Source organism: Electrona antarctica, assembly GCF_951216825.1.
Source record: "Electrona antarctica genome assembly, chromosome: 7".
In the NCBI taxonomy this organism is placed as follows: Eukaryota; Metazoa; Chordata; class Actinopteri; order Myctophiformes; family Myctophidae; genus Electrona; species Electrona antarctica.
The window spans coordinates 29,159,109-29,177,668 of record NC_136812.1 but is presented as its reverse complement, the minus strand read 5'-3'; the positions used below and the strand labels follow the sequence as shown (position 1 = coordinate 29,177,668).

Below are 18,560 nucleotides of genomic sequence, written 5' to 3'. Positions count from 1 at the left end.
AGTCAACATTAGCTTTAGCACTCATTAGCATGGTCTGTGTAGCATGATTAGCATCAAGCTTCCACAACTAACTAACTATGTTTGTCAACCAAAACTGCCAGAGTTTTGCTTTTGCCCAATGCCCACTTCAAAGAGCTTCTGATCTAACACATTGTGAAGCAAATTAATTAATAACGAGCCGAACGGAGGCATTCAGCCTCTGCTCACAGCTCAACTGTGCGCAGCCCTATAGTACTGACGGTCCGGAGTCCGGACTGAGTGTGGGAATGGTAGAGAGAGAGAGTGGGGGGGGATGAGAGAGAGGCGGGGCTATTGGAATCTGCCTGCCTGCATTCAGATGCATGCGTCTCTCAACCGTTCTGTCAAACTTCACCGTGCGTTAATCGCGCGTTAATTAAATTAACGCCGTTAAAAGGACGTTGAGTTAACGCACGATTAACGCGTTAACTTTGACAGCCTTACTATAAATAGATGCCTGTCAGCTGTTCAAGTCAACAGTGGAACTGAGAGAGGATCACACTTGAGCTCACAGTAGGTGGGTTTCCATCAAAACATTTCGAAAATAGGAAGCGAATAAGTAAGTAATTCGAAAAAAGAAAAGCGTATTTTTCTTGTTTCCATCCACTGACAAAATGCGCTTCTTTGGAGATATTAAATAAGAAGTAGGCCTAGATGGCGCTATTTTGCCAGTCAAGTGAGAGGCGCATATTATCTGACATTTATTTTACCGTTTGATGTCTGAAATCTGATAGCATCTGCATCACACACACTACAGGATAATCTTACACGATTATTTGATCATGTCACACACACACACACACACACACACTTCTCTGATTTGTTCTTCACCACGGTGCATTAATTTTGACGTTCTTTTAGGCTATTCAAGTTGGTCTGCATGAAGTCCGCTGTCCAGATTGGCCACTGGAACAGGCTGTCTTTCAAACAGGCTGTCTGTTAAATAAATAGGCGTGTGTTTTTGTCTAGACAGGGGCTGGTATAGTTTCGTTTTCAAAGTACAGGGACGATCGGGACCCCTGCCCTGCGACTTGACAGTACATTTCCATTTTGACTAGTCTCCTCTCGTCCGTTTCGTTCCGAGCTGTTTAGGAGAAATATCACCGATCTAACTTCATGATCAACGGCGAACGCCCTCACCGGGGAGAGCAAAAGAGCCTCAGCCTGCAGACAGAGGCTTCGATACTCGAGTGTGTAAATGTAATAATTTATGTATCCACATCCCACCCACCCTCCCGTTCGATCACTCCACAAGTCCACTATACTCACCATCGCGTGTGTTTTTTTCTTTTCCAACTGTTAAAAGCGATATAATGCGAGTTCAATGCTTTCTAATTAGAAATATTTTCCGCAAGTGTTTCCATAACCCATTTGCGCATTTCACTTTTTCGATATAGCCCCAAATCCGCCACCTTCTAGCGAAAAAGTGTTTTTGCGAAAAATGCAGACTTTGAGGTGTTTCCATCCAGGAGATTTTGCGAAAGAACCTTAATGCGCAAAAAAAAGGCTTTATGGAAACGCACCTACTGATGGACAGTTACAAATTAGCATTACCGGTATTCACTTCCAAAACATACCTCTATTTGCTTCATGACTACGAGAAATACTAGCAGAAAGTACTTAAGGAAGGGACAGAGAAAGAGAATGCTTTCTCTCTTTCCACTTCCTTGCACCCCTCTCCTTTTGAGAAGGCTTCATGTTACAGTGACCTGGAAGCTTAGAGAAGGCAGAGAGGTTTGGTAGACAGGGAAACCTGATTAAAAGCTGACGGCACAGTCAAAATAGGCCAGCACTCAGATAAGGGAGCCATCAAAGAGGAGATAGGAGATGGAAGAAAGAGATACTGTAGGCAAAGAGGGAAATGACAAGGTAGAAGAGAAAGAAAGGAGGGCAGGGTTTTTTATTTACAGATCCTTATCCATCTACCTGTGTGGTGTTGCTGCGAGGGAAATGTTTATGGGGGCGCCAATCCTTAGCATATGGGCCAGGAAATCCCCCAGGGAGACAGAATGCAGACAGAATACTGTTGATGTTATTACAGTATCTACAGTATGTGTTCCAGTAGTGGAAAGTAACTAAGTAAATTTACTCAAGTACTGTACTAAAGTACAATTTTGAGGTACATTTACTTGAGTTGAGTATGTAAAACTTTCAGTAATATATACTTCTACTCCACTACATCTCAAATGCAAATATTGTACTTTTTACTCTACAACGTGTCGCATTGTGATGTAGATCTGCTATGAAAATATGTTACTTTTACTTGGGTATTGTAAGTATATTTTGATACCAATACTTTTGTACTAAAACATGAATACTTCTTCCACCACTGGGTATTACAATATCTATGACTTCTCTTCTGTGTGTTATATATTCATTTGTATTTGGTGTTTAACTTGCTCTGCTTTTATTCTTTTTCGAGACTCTTGTACTGTATGTCAGGGGTTCTCAACCTGTGGGTCGCGACCCCTCGGGGGGGGGTCGCCAAATTATTTTGGGGGGTCCCCAAATGTTTTTTTTTGCAACTGAATGGCTGGAAAAATGGAAATGAAGAGTTTACATAAATGGTGCATTTATATAGCGCCTTTATCCAAGGCGCTTTACAGAGATTGTGCATTACATTCACCCATTCACACACACATTCATACACCGATGGCAACGGAAACCATGCAAGGCACCAACTAGCACATCAGGAGCAATTAGGGGTTCAGTGTCTTGCTCAAGGACACTTCGACAGTAACTCTGGGGGAGCCTGGGTTTGAACTGGCAACCTTGCGGTTACCATCAAGGCACTCTACCCCTGAACCACCGCCGCCCCTTGTGTACATAGTACACATAGTACATGCATAAACTTTCCTTAATGATTATATCTGGTTTCAGTATTCATTTATGATATATCTTCTTATTAAGGTTATTTTTGCAGTCAGTTTGTATTGGGGGTGGGGAGGGGCGGGGGTCGCGAGACATGGCCAAATCATTTCCGGGGGTCCCCAGACAAAAACGTTGAGAACCCCTGCTGTATGTTGAGGCTCATACAGTGTTTTACCAAAGGAGATGGTAAGAAGTTGAGAGTTTTATTAGTTTCCATTGGTTCTGTGAGGTTGTAATTATTCTGTTTTTGTCTCACAGGGACCTCGAGGTCCAGATGGCCCACTGGGAGAGCCAGGCCCTGAAGGCATCAAGGTAAACACGCACACACGCACGTGTGCACGCACGCGCGCACACACACACACACACACACACACACACACACACACACACACACACACACACACACACACACACACACACACACACACACACTGTGGAAAAGATCATCTTTTAATTCACATTGCTCATTGTGTATGTGTAAAGGGGCAAACATTTAGGATTGAAATCAGTTCATGCTATTGTATAAACTGACTTGTGTACAACATGCCAATGGTGACTGATTGGCTAACTAAATAATAGCAACTAACTGAATATCATAGTCTATTTATTCACTCTTTATGGGAAATACATGCTTTTTCCAACACCCTAAAATGTGTTTTATTTTCTTTGCAGGGAGAGATCGGTGAGAACGGAAAAAAAGGGGAACCAGGATTTATAGTGAGTAATCATCTGTAAAACGTTTTGTCAACTGGTATCTCAGCTATACAAACTAGTACAGAGTGACACTGGTTGTGAACCTTGACTTGACCCAATGTACAGTACTCAATACTGTATGTGTGCACGCTTGCTAAATAGGTATCAGTATGTCAGTAAATTGTCAGTAAATGTAAATTGCTGTCCATCTCTCTGGTTCATCTCTGGGTCAGCTCCTCAGGCAGCTCTGAGATGACGAGACATTTTGACCAGTACATTTATTTATCCAAAGCCTGCCCTAATTAGTGTCCTTAAAACCTGCTGGCATTGTCCACCAGAACCCCACATCGTATGCACTTGAGCCACTGCCATGGAAAATGAATTACCCCATATTTTCTCCACATGTTCCCTCAGCTTCAAGGTTAGCCTTCGGCTTCTATAAATGCCAGGTTTAAAGTGTTGTTAATATCTGCCAGGGAGCTCAATGGACTTTTAATTAGTTCACATTTGCAGTGTGCCATTCTCTCAGAGGGTCTGTATCAGGTTATACTGAACTTAGTTACTGTGCAACTGTGCCAGCCTCCAGTGAGGAAACCTGAGCTAAGTCAATAAAGTATAGCGGGATGAACATGAAACCCACTTTGTATTTTAACTGTACCTAATCTGTAGCACCTTATTGGGAAGGAAATGAACCACTTAAACCTTACTTACTTTGTTGACCGGAGTGCGTCTATACTTCGTCCGCTCCTTTTGTCCCTCTACACAAATTGTCTTTGCTGAAAATAAATCTAAAATCTACAAGCTCACATTGCGTTGCAACACAACATGTTGCGAGCTTGTAGATCTAGTATTTTGGGGCGACAGGATTCATGTGGTTAAATACAGCTTCAGATTTGTGAGTATTATTTGCACATGTTATGGTGTTTTATTCAAGTGTAACCTCCATAAATAAATAAGGCATGGCACTATTTGTGTTTGTATCAACAGGCGATGAACGATAGCAGATACTATAATAGATACATAAATTAATTCATAGTGATATCAAGCATGACCATTATTGAACAGTTTACTGAACTTCAGAGTATTTAACATACTGGAGCGGTGCCCATTGGGCACTGGCCTACTTGGAACGATGTAAGTTGGAAATGAATGACCCACCCACTTATTATGTCTGTGTCCCTTTTAGGCATGAGTCTATGCAGATGTCAGAACACCATTGTGATGTCAGAACAGGACAGCTCCATATACAGTATAGAGATATAGGGGTAATCAGGTGTGATTATTATTGGCTAATTTGGGTCCTGTCTATAGGGCCAGAGCGTAGGGAGGAGTTTAGCTCAGAACGGGTTATTCTGGTTGCCATTTTCCTGCCTACCAGTAGGCTAGTAGGCTATAGTAGTAGGCTGCTGCTTAATTATCAAATAATAAAATACACGCTGTATGGTTTCTTTGATTTGGGTGTCAGCTGACAAAATAACATAACCTTCAGCAACATTCCCAAACACATCTATGCTCTGCTCTCTACCTGTCCTCAAACGAGCATGACAGTGTAATCAAAATAATAATGGTCAGATCGCATAGCCTACAGACAGATTATTTATTTACTGCGGAGAGAATACATGTTTGACTGATCACTCCGGTCACTCTCGTGTTTTTCCCCCTCTCCCTGGTGCCATAAGTATATGTCCACATGTCTTCTCGTCAAGTAAGATGTAAACATTGAGAACTGTTTTGACGTGAGGGGAGGGGAGGCGGTTATCAGATCAGAACACCCGAATAATATTAATACCACCATCGGTCCAGAACCAGAATTTTTCATTCTTTTGAGCTGGTCAAGTCATCGTGATGTCAGAAGTGATGTCAGCTGTGTCCCCTTTTATGCCCATATGGAATTCTTTGTCAGGCATGCCCAAATATGGAGTCTGGCCCGGGCAGAGGCCTTTTGTGGCTGTTCTGGACAACCGTGGGTCCGACTGACTCGACACTGGGCACTGCACTCCCTGTGGGGGTGTGGAAAGCGTGTGTCCAATTTGACGGTTGGGCGAACGGTTCTCGAGTTACGTGGATTTCAGACGTACACACGTACAGACAGAGACTTGGTGCATTTATAGTGTAGTTAGAAGATAGATAGACTGGTTCAACAGTCTGGGATCAAACACAACATCATTCTAGAAGAAGAAGTAGGTCGGGGGTGGCTTATTGTCGGTATCAGCCGGTTACAATGCGCTAGACCCCTGGGAGATAGATTGCTGAGGTGGAGCGCCACACATCAGCTCCCAGTACTTCCCGCACGACTTGTTGCACCAAGCCGTGCTACTCATACGCTGAGTTGGAGGTGCCCGTGAACGAACCCATGAACTTGAACAAAGGCGAGAGGACACAACATATGATTATGTTTGGAAACAGTATGATGAAATTATATCTTTGTTTTGTAAGACATCCTGGTGGTTTAACCGATTTGTATGTACATAATGTATGTAAATAGAGGCGTGTGTGGCTTGAGCAGATTGCACACAACCTTATACCTATTTTCAGTACTATAGACCTAATCATGATGTTATGTTTGAATCTAACCCATGAAATGTGTCACATTTCCTCCACCTCTATTGCCTTTTCGGTCTCTCCACAGCACTGTTGAAATAAATCAGAAATCCCTTGAAAATTGTGTTTAAAAAGTTATTTTGTCTGGCGTCCGGGTGGCGCAGGCCAGGGGTAAAGTTCCTGCCGACCACCACGGAGACTAGACATTGGAATCCTTCACAATGCTTCTGGCTTGGCTGGGACCGCTGGGTATTCCAACGAACACAATTGTTCATGGGAAAGGAAACTGGGTGGAGAGGAAGATCTCTGACGCTGTACTGTAGTGACCCCTGCAGGTTGGTCAGGGTGCCTGTTTAGTAGGGAGTTGAACTTAGAAGAATGGCATGTTCCTCTGCATGTATTCCATCCTCTTGTTGAAACTCCTTAGCGTCAGGTGAAAAAAGTGGACTGGCAGTGTCTTGAAGAAGACACATACTTGCCTATACCCTTCCTAACTGACCAACCAGTAGGGGTCAGCAGCGACAAGAGACTGCTGTACATGGGGATTTGGAAATTGGAATTACGACTACACTGGGAATAGAAATTAAGTCGTTTTTGTTAAGTCATCATGCCTAAAAAGACAAAAAGAAAATCACATGAATCTGTTTCGCTATCCTACTGTACCAAATTTCATTGAGATTTGTATCATTTTAAAATAAACAGCAGACACTAAATTGTGCCAGCAGTATACTGTAATCAGTGGTTCTGAAACTCAAAGTGTCTCATGTTTGGATTTGATGTGTTTCCTCGCAGGGCAAGGCTGGCGGTCCAGGAGAGGGAGGCCTTCCTGGGAAACCTGTGAGTTCTATGTACCTTATAATGTATTTTTCCACTCCATTACCCTCTCAAAGCTTTAATTTCCATGTTTGAAGCATGACGTAAAGACTGCTCATCACTATGGCTACAGAAGACAACACAATGCTCAGGCTGATTAAACATTTCCATGTCTTCTTTTTATTTCTAATGTTACCTACTCATTATGCAGAACCTGACATGACCACTGTTGTGCCAATAAATGCAACCAAGAGGAAGTTGTATCAAAAATTGTTGTGTGTGTGTGTGTGTGTGTGTGTGTGTGTGTGTGTGTGTGTGTGTGTGTGTGTGTGTGTGTGTGTGTGTGTGTGTGTGTGTGTGTGTGTGTGTGTGTGTGTGTGTGTGTGTGTGTGTGTGTGTGTGTGTGTGTGTGTGCGCGTGCGTGCGTGCCTCTGCGCGATCGACTTGCATGCATGCGTCTGATAGATGGAATAAACAGGAATACAAAACAACAAAATAATTTACTGTATTAAGTGGGATGTTCTGTAATTTAGTTCTTTACCAGGAATGAGCCTCATTCAGAGAATGGCTTGCATGCTCAATGGATGTTGGATTCGGTTATTTGACTTGTCCTGCATTCAGTTGCTGAATGAGCTGTTTTATGCTTTCACGAATCACACATTGGCTTAATACTTGACAGATAATTAATTATTGTAATTATTATTGACGCAGGCATGAATGCCTTCATGTATTCTCAGATTTCTCACTCAAGTACTTATATTGACACATAGCGCTGTTTGTAATTATTCTTGACGCAGGCAGTGGGCACACTCAAAGTACTTATACAAACAGCCACACATGCATGCACTCACAGAACACGTGCATACTCACAATCTAGTACGAGTACATACATGCCCCGGTGAGCGTCTCACTACAGTCATTTGAATAGGGTGAGAGCCCAGTACATCTGATCTCTCACACACTCACAACAGGTCATTATGTCAGCAAACAACTGTTTGGACTTGAAGTTCAAGGCAAAGAGTTACTGCTCCACTGACATGACTTTGACCCTCTACCTCTGCTGGAATTCTTACTACAATTACAATGAGATCTGATGCCTACAGGATGATATATTAAGTAATTGTACTTACATTAATATATTATTATCCTGTAAACATCAGATCTGATTTTGTAAGAATGATGGACGAGTACCGTACCTCCTCCCTTCTGTCATTATCCTTTTAACGCTGATCTACTGTATGTATTGAAAGACCTGATTTGCAACAGCAGGAAAGAGTATTTCCCTCACCTTTGCCCGCCTTTGGACTCATAGCGCCATCTTGTGACTGGTCCAAGAAAAGAAAAGAAAAAGCTGATCCAATGCATGAACTGTATCATATTCATGCCCCCTCTCTCACACTATTCAGTATCACTCTGTGGGCACATTTTGTGGTTAAGCTGTAGGCATCTGAAGTCTTTATGAATTCATGAGTGGAGACAGAAAGAGTGATCTCATTCCCTCCAGGATCATTATTGAAAGTAGTCAGTCATTCCTCAGTGTTTCTGGCTTCTCTGGTTGATACTGTTTGGCAGGGATTATACCATGCTCACAGAATATTGAATTAGATCATTTATTTTGTAATTTATATAAATCCTCTTGCTCTCTTACAATATTTTCCAGACTTTTTATACAGTATTTGGCCTATGAGAATTTATAGTGACCTGCTTTCAACTATTGTGTTCTGAATTATGTCATTTTCATTTTCATATGTTTTGTGGTTACACCACCTATTACGTATATTGTAATGTTTTCCAATTGAACATGCAGACTCATCTATGACAAATGTTTTACTTGAAACACACACTCCAATGCATTCATTTTCTTCCACGGTTCTTGGCCAATGCAATGCTTTTTTATCTGAGTTAGTGAACAAACTTCTTGAATCTTAGAATGTAATTTCTGAAGTATAGTCTCTCTCTGACAAAGCCGTATTGTCTAAACTACAACAAAGCAATATTCACAGTAAGGCAAAGACAGTCATTATTCATTAGTACTTTCTACAGGCTTTAAAAACTGCTGCTTTCTGCAACCCTATTACTCCATTGTAAGATCAAACACACTGACAGTACTACTGTTCTCTGTTTGTGCCTTGCAGTTAAGGTGGTAGTACTGATGATGATGATGAGGTGAAGATCCTTCATTTAGAATGATCTAGGATATTGTAGCCTCTTTGTTGTTGTTGTTGTGTTATTGTGTGCAACATTAAACTAACTAAATTAGGATTGGCTTGATAGCCAGATGGTTAGGGAGCAATTTGATCAGTGAGTCCCTAGTTTGATTCCCAGCCTGCCAGGCCATTTGCTGAATGTCATCCCCCTGCTCTCGCCACACTGCCTGTCACTCCCTCCACTGTCACTGACTGGAAAAAAAATCCCCAAAAAGCAACCCTAAATTAACGGTGATCTGATGTTTTCTGTTCCAGGGTAACGCGGGGACTCCAGGCAGTACAGGGGAGATGGGACCCCACGGTGAACCAGTAAGCAAGCAAACTTCCAAACGTCACACAATAACACTGTTGTTTAGGGAAACTAGCACACAACATAGTGATAGACAGCACGCTCTTACAATGACTTACCATTTGCTGTGTCACACTGGAAGGCTTCTGTGGAAGGCAGCATGGATCCATTGTTTGATTTGTCAAGTAAGAAAGAATGGGATAGATGCAGATAGATCAATAGATAGACTAGAATAGACTTTTATTGATCGCCATGAGGAAATCCAGGCATCGCAGCAACACAGCAAAGTAAGCTTGAAGTGCAGATTAGACACACGCACGCACACATGCGTACATGCAACACACACACACACACACACACACACACACACACACACACACACACACACACACACACACACACACACACACACACACACACACACACAATCAGGGATTGGAAGTAACTTTGTGCTCGGTACCTGCAAGAGTTGCAACACACAGACACGTGCGCGTCCCGTCGCCGCAGCGCGGACACACCCGCATGCGCAAGCCGTCATTATTCAACTCATTCATAAAGTTATTGTTGGAGTCAGTAGCGGCGAAAACGGCAGCCAAAAAATGCTAATAAACAGCGTACAATTTGGGAAAGTGAAAAAGGGTTTTGAAGTGACCTGCATAAGGTAATGGTCAACACCCGTGTGCAAATTCAGATCAATTGGTCCACACGCATGCATGCACGCAAGCACGCACACACACACACGCGCGCGCACACACGCACGCACGCACAAACGCACGCACAAACGCACACACACACGTTAACTGAAGTCACACCCCTTATGATTAGTCTCTATCATATGTTTATTTGTATTTTGTTCCTCAGTTGAAAAATGTAATAAAATATAATTACTCACCTCAGGCATTGCCATTGGTTATTGATCTTTCAGGGAGCCAAGGGACCTCCTGGAGACGCAGGACCTGATGGAGAGCAAGGCCATGAGGTATTTTACCTATTCTACTCATTTGTGAGCTTTTAATTAATTGTAAAATTAACACAAAGCACAAAAACACAAAGTTTAAGATTCCACAACAGCATACTGCTCTTTAGAATAGAGTACATGCAGTATACACCGTATATGCTACAATATATAGTATGTATAAATGAAGAACACTTTCATTGACCTCTCTTCACTCTCACTCTCCCAGGGTGCAGCTGGTTCAGAGGGGGAGTCAGGCGCCATTGGAGAGCCAGGGTTAAAGGTCAGCACACCTCACCTGGAACACCAGATCAGTACAACTGTCATGTGAAGTTTAGTTTACTTGTCCCCTTCAGTAGAGTGTGGAGGAGTGCACCCTATTACATGACTGTAGCCTTGGGTCCAAAAACAACTACATGTCAATTGTCAATGTCAATGCTCCTTCAAGTGCTAGTGTGTGTGTGTGTGTGTGTGTGTGTGTGTGTGTGTGTGTGTGTGTGTGTGTGTGTGTGTGTGTGTGTGTGTGTGTGTGTGCGTGCGCGCGCGTGCGTGCGTGCGTGCGTGCGTGCGTGCGTGTGTGCACACACATGTATGTTCATATAGCTCCTCCACTGTTGTGTTTTGTCTCTGTAGGGTGAAGTGGGGCCTTCGGGAGCTGAAGGGGAGCAGGGGCAGCAGGGAATGAGCGTGAGTGGCTCCGACCGAGCTCCGACCGACATACTAATCCCTTCCTTGCTTGTGTTTGGGCAAATCTAATCCAGCAGTATATTTACTCTCCCTTCATTTCACTGAGGATGTGTAAATCCCCAGCTTTGAGAGAGTGGAATTGTTTTTTTTAGATTGTCAATAACCTGTTGAAACCTCTGCCCATGTCTTTCCTTTCCACCAAATTCAAATATACTGTATACTATAGAACAAAGTAATGATTAAAAACATTATAACATAGCATCCATCAAGGTAACATGGCCATGATATATTTTAGGATTGGGACAGTTAATCAAACTAATTGATTGAATCGGTTAAAATGGATTTTCAAAAAATAGATTTGTTGATGTATCTTTCTTATTATAAAAAAGGGCTTCTCGATTATAAATGTTATCGAAAAAGTAATTGACTAAATAATTGCGAAGATATTCGATAGTTGCATACAATACATCTGGGCGTGTCCATTTCATGCAGTATTTGTATTTGGTCCTGTTTAATCTCACATGACAGATTAAGGGTTCCCAGATTGGGTCCTGTTTGACTGCCAGGAATAGACAAAGACCTCATAATGACTAAAAGAGGTCTTTGAGTCTGAGCTGTGCATGCTATTCGTGACTATTTCTGTATTCCGTCTTCAACACAATTGTGCCTTTTTGGCTGGTTTGTCTTTGTAATTGCAATAGCAGTGGGTATTCTACAAATAATTTCATTGATATCCATTCAGCAAGGGAAAACACAATAATGAAAGGCCTATCTGTTCTCTTCCATGGCATGTATTACATGCTGTTATTCTATGGTCCATGAAGAGAACAAATACATTTTCTCCACATACTGTACAGTATAGCAACCTAATTGCTATACTAATAATAATAATAATGTTGATAAGGACCACAGACCCCTTATGAGGATACTGTAGTCAACATTCCTGAAGGGACACTCCTAATAGGAGAACTTCTTGAAACAATCTGCGTCCTCTGGCAATATAAAACACCAGAATCACAACAGATATCATTCTGAAAGAAAACAAGTTCTCAGATATCTGAAAATGGATATAACCTAATTTACCAGCATGATAGTAGTGTTCATTGGATGTTGTACCAACAATGAAAAAAAAAAAGATTGTGTCTTGTAGGGTGCTCCTGGTCCCTCTGGTGAAGATGGCTCCCAGGGGAAAGACGGACCGAAGGTGAGGACCACTATATATTTTTTTGCTTCCATAAATCACAAATAAGGGCTGTCAATTTACGAATCTCAATTTAATTTTGATGTCTCTCTATGACTGTATGAAACATTGTATGTCCATATGTAATCTTTTCTTTTCTATTTTGTTCAGAAATGAATACCATGTTGTATAATGACAGTGTCATGTTATGTAATAGCGATCTACAAACTCACTCAATGCGTTGCAAATGCAAGGCAATTTTGGCTACTTTTGAAAGCTTTTGAAAATCTTTGCCTATAATAACATTCCCAAAATAGGAATGCCAGGTTGAAAGTGGTTAAGCCAGAGCTTGAGAAAGCTGAGGGTGTCCTGTGTTATTTCATCAGACAATAGTGGAGAGAGAATAGCAACAGGAAATGAATCTAGCTGTGTTATACGGTACATTGTCATAACATGTTAATGGTCCCTGGATAGTGTATAGCCCACTTTATGTATACTGGATATTCAGGACTTACATCCCATCAATGGGATATAAACACTAATATTTGGAAATGTCTGAATGTTATGCTAGTCATACCACTGTGAAAGCTGAAATTCAACAGATTCCATAAGATGTTATGTCTCGTACCTTTTAGGAGCCCCTGAACACCATGCTGTCCTCTTCTTAGTGGCAATATGAAGCAACTTATTACATTACAGCTTGTCTCATGCTGATGATCTCTGTCAGTGGTGGATACCCTCAACCCCAGTACTGTGTACATATTAAGTGCCATTTAAACTGAGCACTATAACTATGAATAGGTAATGTAAAAGATTGTTCTAACTGTAGTGGATGGCAAAGTTCACACCACAACTATAACGACAACTACAGCCGTAAACAATGGATCAAAGTTTGGATCGTTTTCAGGAAATCGTGTCAAATGTTCTATCCAACCTAGACAAAGGATCTAAAAGCGGCTCTCCACCAAACAGACTATTTCAGACTACTACTGTACTGGCAGTCGGATGATGTCAGATGCTGTCGGAATGATGACATCATTCCGACATCACCAAAGTTTCTGGTCGCCAGTCTCGCCACACCGCACAAACTATTGCTAACAGTCGGCCGGTGGCACTTTGTTGTGCGCACGTCAGAGGAAATCAGATGAAACTAGATAAAGTGCCCTCTGGGCACAGGTCTCCACCAGGGCAGGTCAGGTTGTGGCCTCCTGGTGGCGCTATAATAGGCCAATGTGAAAAGGGTGCCATTTCTTCATACGCCTTTGATGGCAATTGGATGATTTGAGGCATTTTGTTCAAAACAGGCCAATCCTGCAAACTTTGAAAACCAATTAGGATGGAATCTGAAATATCGGACAGATCCGTCTTGAACACATGACTATAGAGATAGTCATAGTGTTTGCGGGATGACAAAATCTGGAGGAGTAATATCAAAAAAAATTGTTTTTCAAAAGTCTGCCTCCTGGTGGCGCTATAACAGGCCGTTCTGGAAAATTTGGGGCAGAGATTCATCATTGGCATCCAGGGAGTGTGTGCAAAATTTGGCATCAACCAGGTTAACAGTGCCGGAGATTAGCTGGTAACAGACGGACGGACGGACACACGGACTCACTCACACACACGGACGGAGTGCAATAACTCTCCATACCAGGAGGTGGCAGTAGTCTGCAGGGGCAGACCTCAGAAAAGCTGAGGCAGGATCAACACAATAACACAGGGCATATTTGCGCTAATTGCAGTCCTGCTATGCTTTGCTATAGTATCTAGTTTAAATGTGCGACGGGCAATGTCTTAGACTCTGGCTTATCTACAGTAGGCTTGCTCCTGCACCAGAACAGCTATGTGTCCGACCCGAATCGATCCGACCATTAATTATTAATATGCATCCGACCCGGGCCGGGCACCGACCCCTTTTTCCGCTTAATTTTTCTTTGAGGAAGGCATTTTAATTATTACACTGATAACAAAACTGTTATAATGTGCAGCTTGTCTGACTGTTCACCTTAGACTTATTATGCCACACACACGCACGCACGCACGCACGCACGCACACACACACACACACACACACACACACACACACACACACACACACACACACACACACACACACACACACCTTTTCCACAGTTATCAACAATAGCTTTTATTAATATTCAGTCTTACCAGCATTGATGATTGACATCAGCTAGCACTGTACTTTACTGTTCATGCTAACTTTTAATAAAGTATTTAATCAATCAATCATGAAAAACACAATTTTAACACTTTTTGTAAAAGAAAAGTACAGTTTTTAGTCAAGTACAATAGAAGTAAGTTAGTTACGGCCCCCCACTACTCTCTGAATATACATTTCTTCATCACCATCTTTGATTCTCTCTGTCTCCATTTCTCTCTGTCCCAGGGTGAGCCCGGTGACCCAGGACTCCTGGGCGAGCCAGGGGAGAGAGGAATAGAAGGGGACTCTGGGCCTCCAGGACCTGCCGGGGGACCAGGGAAACAGGGCTTTCGTGTAAGTTTATTTTATTTATATAAAATCATAATTACCAGGCTCATAGATTTTCATAACTTAGGCTCATTGAGTTTCAACAATCTTATTTGGACAGAGCGTAGCTAAAAGCTATTTGTTATTTATAAACAATCTGTGAATTTAAGACGAGATCCAGTTACAGTTAACAAACATAATTAAGCAGACTTAAAGTGGGTAAGACTTTCGAGTCTAATGTGTCACAGTTCAGATTACTGCAAAACCCACACCACCAGGGGGACTCGAATCCCACGAAAACTGCTTGTACAACAAATGGGACTATTATGACTATCATGGGTCTCCAACTCCACAAAACTAGGAGAGGGTCAGGAGAAGCTTTTACTTTTTATACCCCCAAGCTATCCAGACCTTGAATGATGACATTCAAGGTTTGGATGCCCCCCCCTGTCTTCAATAATTAAATTACTTCTACAGTAAAGTAGTCTCCAGCTGACTGACTGCACAAACAAGGTTATGCAACGCTTAGTTTACATTCTTCAAGTTAATCAGTCTCATCGTGCACCTCTGCATGACTCTGCACAGCTCTGCCTGTCATCCTTTATAGTTTCTGACCCTGGCATAGAACCTACAATGTATCAATAGACCACACCTTTAATGCAGTTTGAAGATTTTAAACTACTAGACCCTCCAGCAAAACGCAGTGAAAAATCATTGATTATGCAGACTAAAATCCTTGATTTTGCGTGCAAATGCAGACTTTGCTAAAGTTGCAATCAAATGTGAAGAACTTAAAAAATAGGCGTTTTGATAAAAATAAAACATCTTTGGTATCGATTCTCAAAGTTCCCAGCAGTCTTTGGTATCGATTCTCAAAGTTCCCAGCAGTCCTTTAAGGGGTTCCACGGGGTCCCCAGCAAAATGTATAAATATCATAAAAATCTATTTAACCACTTTAATCATACCCATTGGCTATTTGAAAATAGCCGATCTACAAGCACACAACATGACTTCCCATTCCCAAAATTCCCATTGACAATGAATGGAGAATTTACGTCATATGTGGATGAGCAAATCGGCTATTTTTGTTCTACACAAAGATTACATTCCCATTGACAATGAATGGATGATGTTCGATGATAAAAGCGCCCTCACTTCACACAGGTGTGTTTTTGAGGGGTGCTATCCCCTCCTATATTCAGCTATAGTGTAGATTTTTGTCTTACACAAACATTAAATTCCCATTGAAAATTAATGGAGAATTTATGTCATATGTAGACGAGCAAAGCTATTTTTGTCCTACACAAAACTCCCATTGACAATGAATGGATGATGCACGATGATAAGAGCGCCCCTCACTTCACACGGGTGTGATTTTTGAGTGGTGCAGCCACTCCATTGCGTAGCTATGTGTGTGTACGCATGTGTATGTGTACGCGTCCAAGCACAGATAGTCCAATCATGGACACATGAAACACCTCTCTAATATCACTGGATGGCACTGTTGAGCCGCGTCACACACACACACTTGCAATTTCGTAATCGCCTTTTTCTGGAGGGTCTAAAGTATACTTTTGTCCTGATAGTCATCATAAAGCATTTTCACTACATTCCCACCCCCATTGAAACATCTTGTCATCCTTTTAAGGTGGACTTTTTCCTGGAGACATTGCCCTGTCCACTACTCCACAGAGTTCACCTTCAATTAAATTCATAGCCATTGTACTTGGTTATTATGCGGTATGCCACACCTGAGTAGAATTCTTGAAGGAACAAGAAAGTGGCCACACACATATTATGCCACACCTATCAACTAATCAGACTCAGCCGTTTCACCAACCTCACCTGTTTTATAATAATTATTCAACAGATTTATTATTTGGCATCAGTAGCCCCACTTCTCCCAAACATACAATATGGACTGCAAATACAAAGACTTGAACATGAATAATTATGATCTGCAACTAGTGTTTTGGTAGATAATTCCCATGTGTGCCAGTAGGGGGCAGTCTTTGCTTAAACAAAGCATTCTTATACAGGGCATTCTACAGACAAAGCCAACTGTGGGGGTGCAACGATGTTACATAATATATTCAGTGCTGTTTGGCTCAATTTTGGAAAGTGGAAAGTGTGCTGTATATGATGATTGTTTATTTATTTTCGTGTCCTGCACACAATGTGCCCAACCCTCATGGGTTTATAAGACACCATTTCACAATTGCATTTACAGCATGTTTACATTACATAATTCATGCATTTAAAGCATGTTTGTTTACATTACATAATTCATTATATTACAACTCAGATTTATACAGAGTACTCTGTCTTCTTTCCCAAGCTTGATAAATATAATCTGCCACAACAAAAGTCCCTTTGGCAAAACATATCTCCATTTTTACATAGTCATTTCAATCTATATCAATTTACAATTTAGGCATTTAGCAGACGCTCTTAATCCAGAGCGATTTACATTAAGCAAGAACAAAAAAAAGCATGGCAATACATAACAAGTAGTTATCATGAAACATCCGTAAACTAAGAACCTAACAGTGGAATATCTATATAATGAAACTGTACATACAGTATATACGTACTATAAAGTGCTATGTCTACATAAAATGCTATTCTAGTGCTGTCTGTATAAAATGCTATCTAAGTCTACATAAAGTGCTATCTAAGGTCGTCAGGGCTAGGGCAAGGGCTACGGGCCATGATGGAGTCTGAAGAGTTGGGTTTTCAGACTACGGCAGAAGATTGGGATTGAGGCTGCAGTTCTGATTGTAATGGGAAGTGCATTCCATAGTTTAGGAGCCAGAAGGGAGAAGAGTTTGGGACGTGTGGAGCGTTGTCCCGGTGTTTTTAGTGAAGGTACTTCCAGCTTCCCTGCGTTGGCTGAGTGCGCGTTTACCTTACCTCACCATACCTTTAGTTGCTTTGAATGCCAGCATCAGAGTTTTGTATTCTGTGCGGGCAGCGACTGGGAGCCATATCATGCCGGGAGCCCCTCCTTTTTGCTCTTTAATAGTTTTTTTTATAGTTTATAAAATTATATATACTAACATAATGAAATTAAATGAAATACTTTGTGAACACGTTGTGAACTTGTACATCTGTTATTTTTATGACATGCCCAGAATAGGGAAGCTAGTGGTCATGTGGTTCAGGCTAATTTATACTTCTCTCAACAAAAATGAAGACAATACGTCAGTGTGTGGTCATCTTATTTGGATTTATTTTATGTCCAGGGGCCAGAAGGGAAAGCAGGGCTTCCAGGGAACAGAGGACGGCATGGCAAGAAGGTAAGTACAATGCCTAGATCTTTATTCATTTGGCGGATACATGGTGAGATACAGTGGCGTTCCGTACTGAAATAAACCGGGCCTTCTAGAATCTAGACCGTCCAGGTCGGTCACTGACCTGGCTGATCATATCATGGTCGACCCTTTGTTACAATGGCAAGCTTTTCTTGAAAAGTCCTTCCTTCTCGAAAAGGGGTTTGCCTGTAAATCCACCACCAAATCTGTTTCTTATCCTAGTCCAGCTCAATCAACCCATAGACGGGAACTCGCGTAGAAAGTTTGAAATACCAGTCCTCATTTCTCATTGGACAATATTTTCCCCCAGCGATGGGATACAAGCAAGACGTTAACGTTACCAAAGGCCAGCTAGAGTGCCTGGGCAGTGGGCACGTGAAAGAAAACGCTCTGCAGGGCAAACTCGAAATCTGATTGGTTAAAGAACCTGTCAATCTCTATATTGCTCCCATTCAATTCAACAGCAGGGGGATTCTATGGAGATTCTGAACATAGACATATAAAGGT

General features: G+C 41.8%; 1 protein-coding gene across 1 annotated transcript in view; it reads left to right on the top strand.

Moving 5' to 3' along the window:
• col24a1 (collagen type XXIV alpha 1 chain) overlaps nt 1-18,560 on the top strand; it is a 142,594-nt gene that overhangs the window by 93,954 nt on the left and 30,080 nt on the right. The window contains exons 29-38 of the mRNA XM_079504922.1: nt 3,148-3,201; nt 3,562-3,606; nt 6,916-6,960; nt 9,399-9,452; nt 10,358-10,411; nt 10,617-10,670; nt 11,021-11,074; nt 12,225-12,278; nt 14,659-14,766; nt 17,985-18,038. Of these exons, the coding sequence (XP_079361048.1) occupies nt 3,148-3,201; nt 3,562-3,606; nt 6,916-6,960; nt 9,399-9,452; nt 10,358-10,411; nt 10,617-10,670; nt 11,021-11,074; nt 12,225-12,278; nt 14,659-14,766; nt 17,985-18,038 (576 nt within the window). The remainder of the gene's footprint in view (nt 1-3,147; nt 3,202-3,561; nt 3,607-6,915; nt 6,961-9,398; nt 9,453-10,357; nt 10,412-10,616; nt 10,671-11,020; nt 11,075-12,224; nt 12,279-14,658; nt 14,767-17,984; nt 18,039-18,560) is intronic.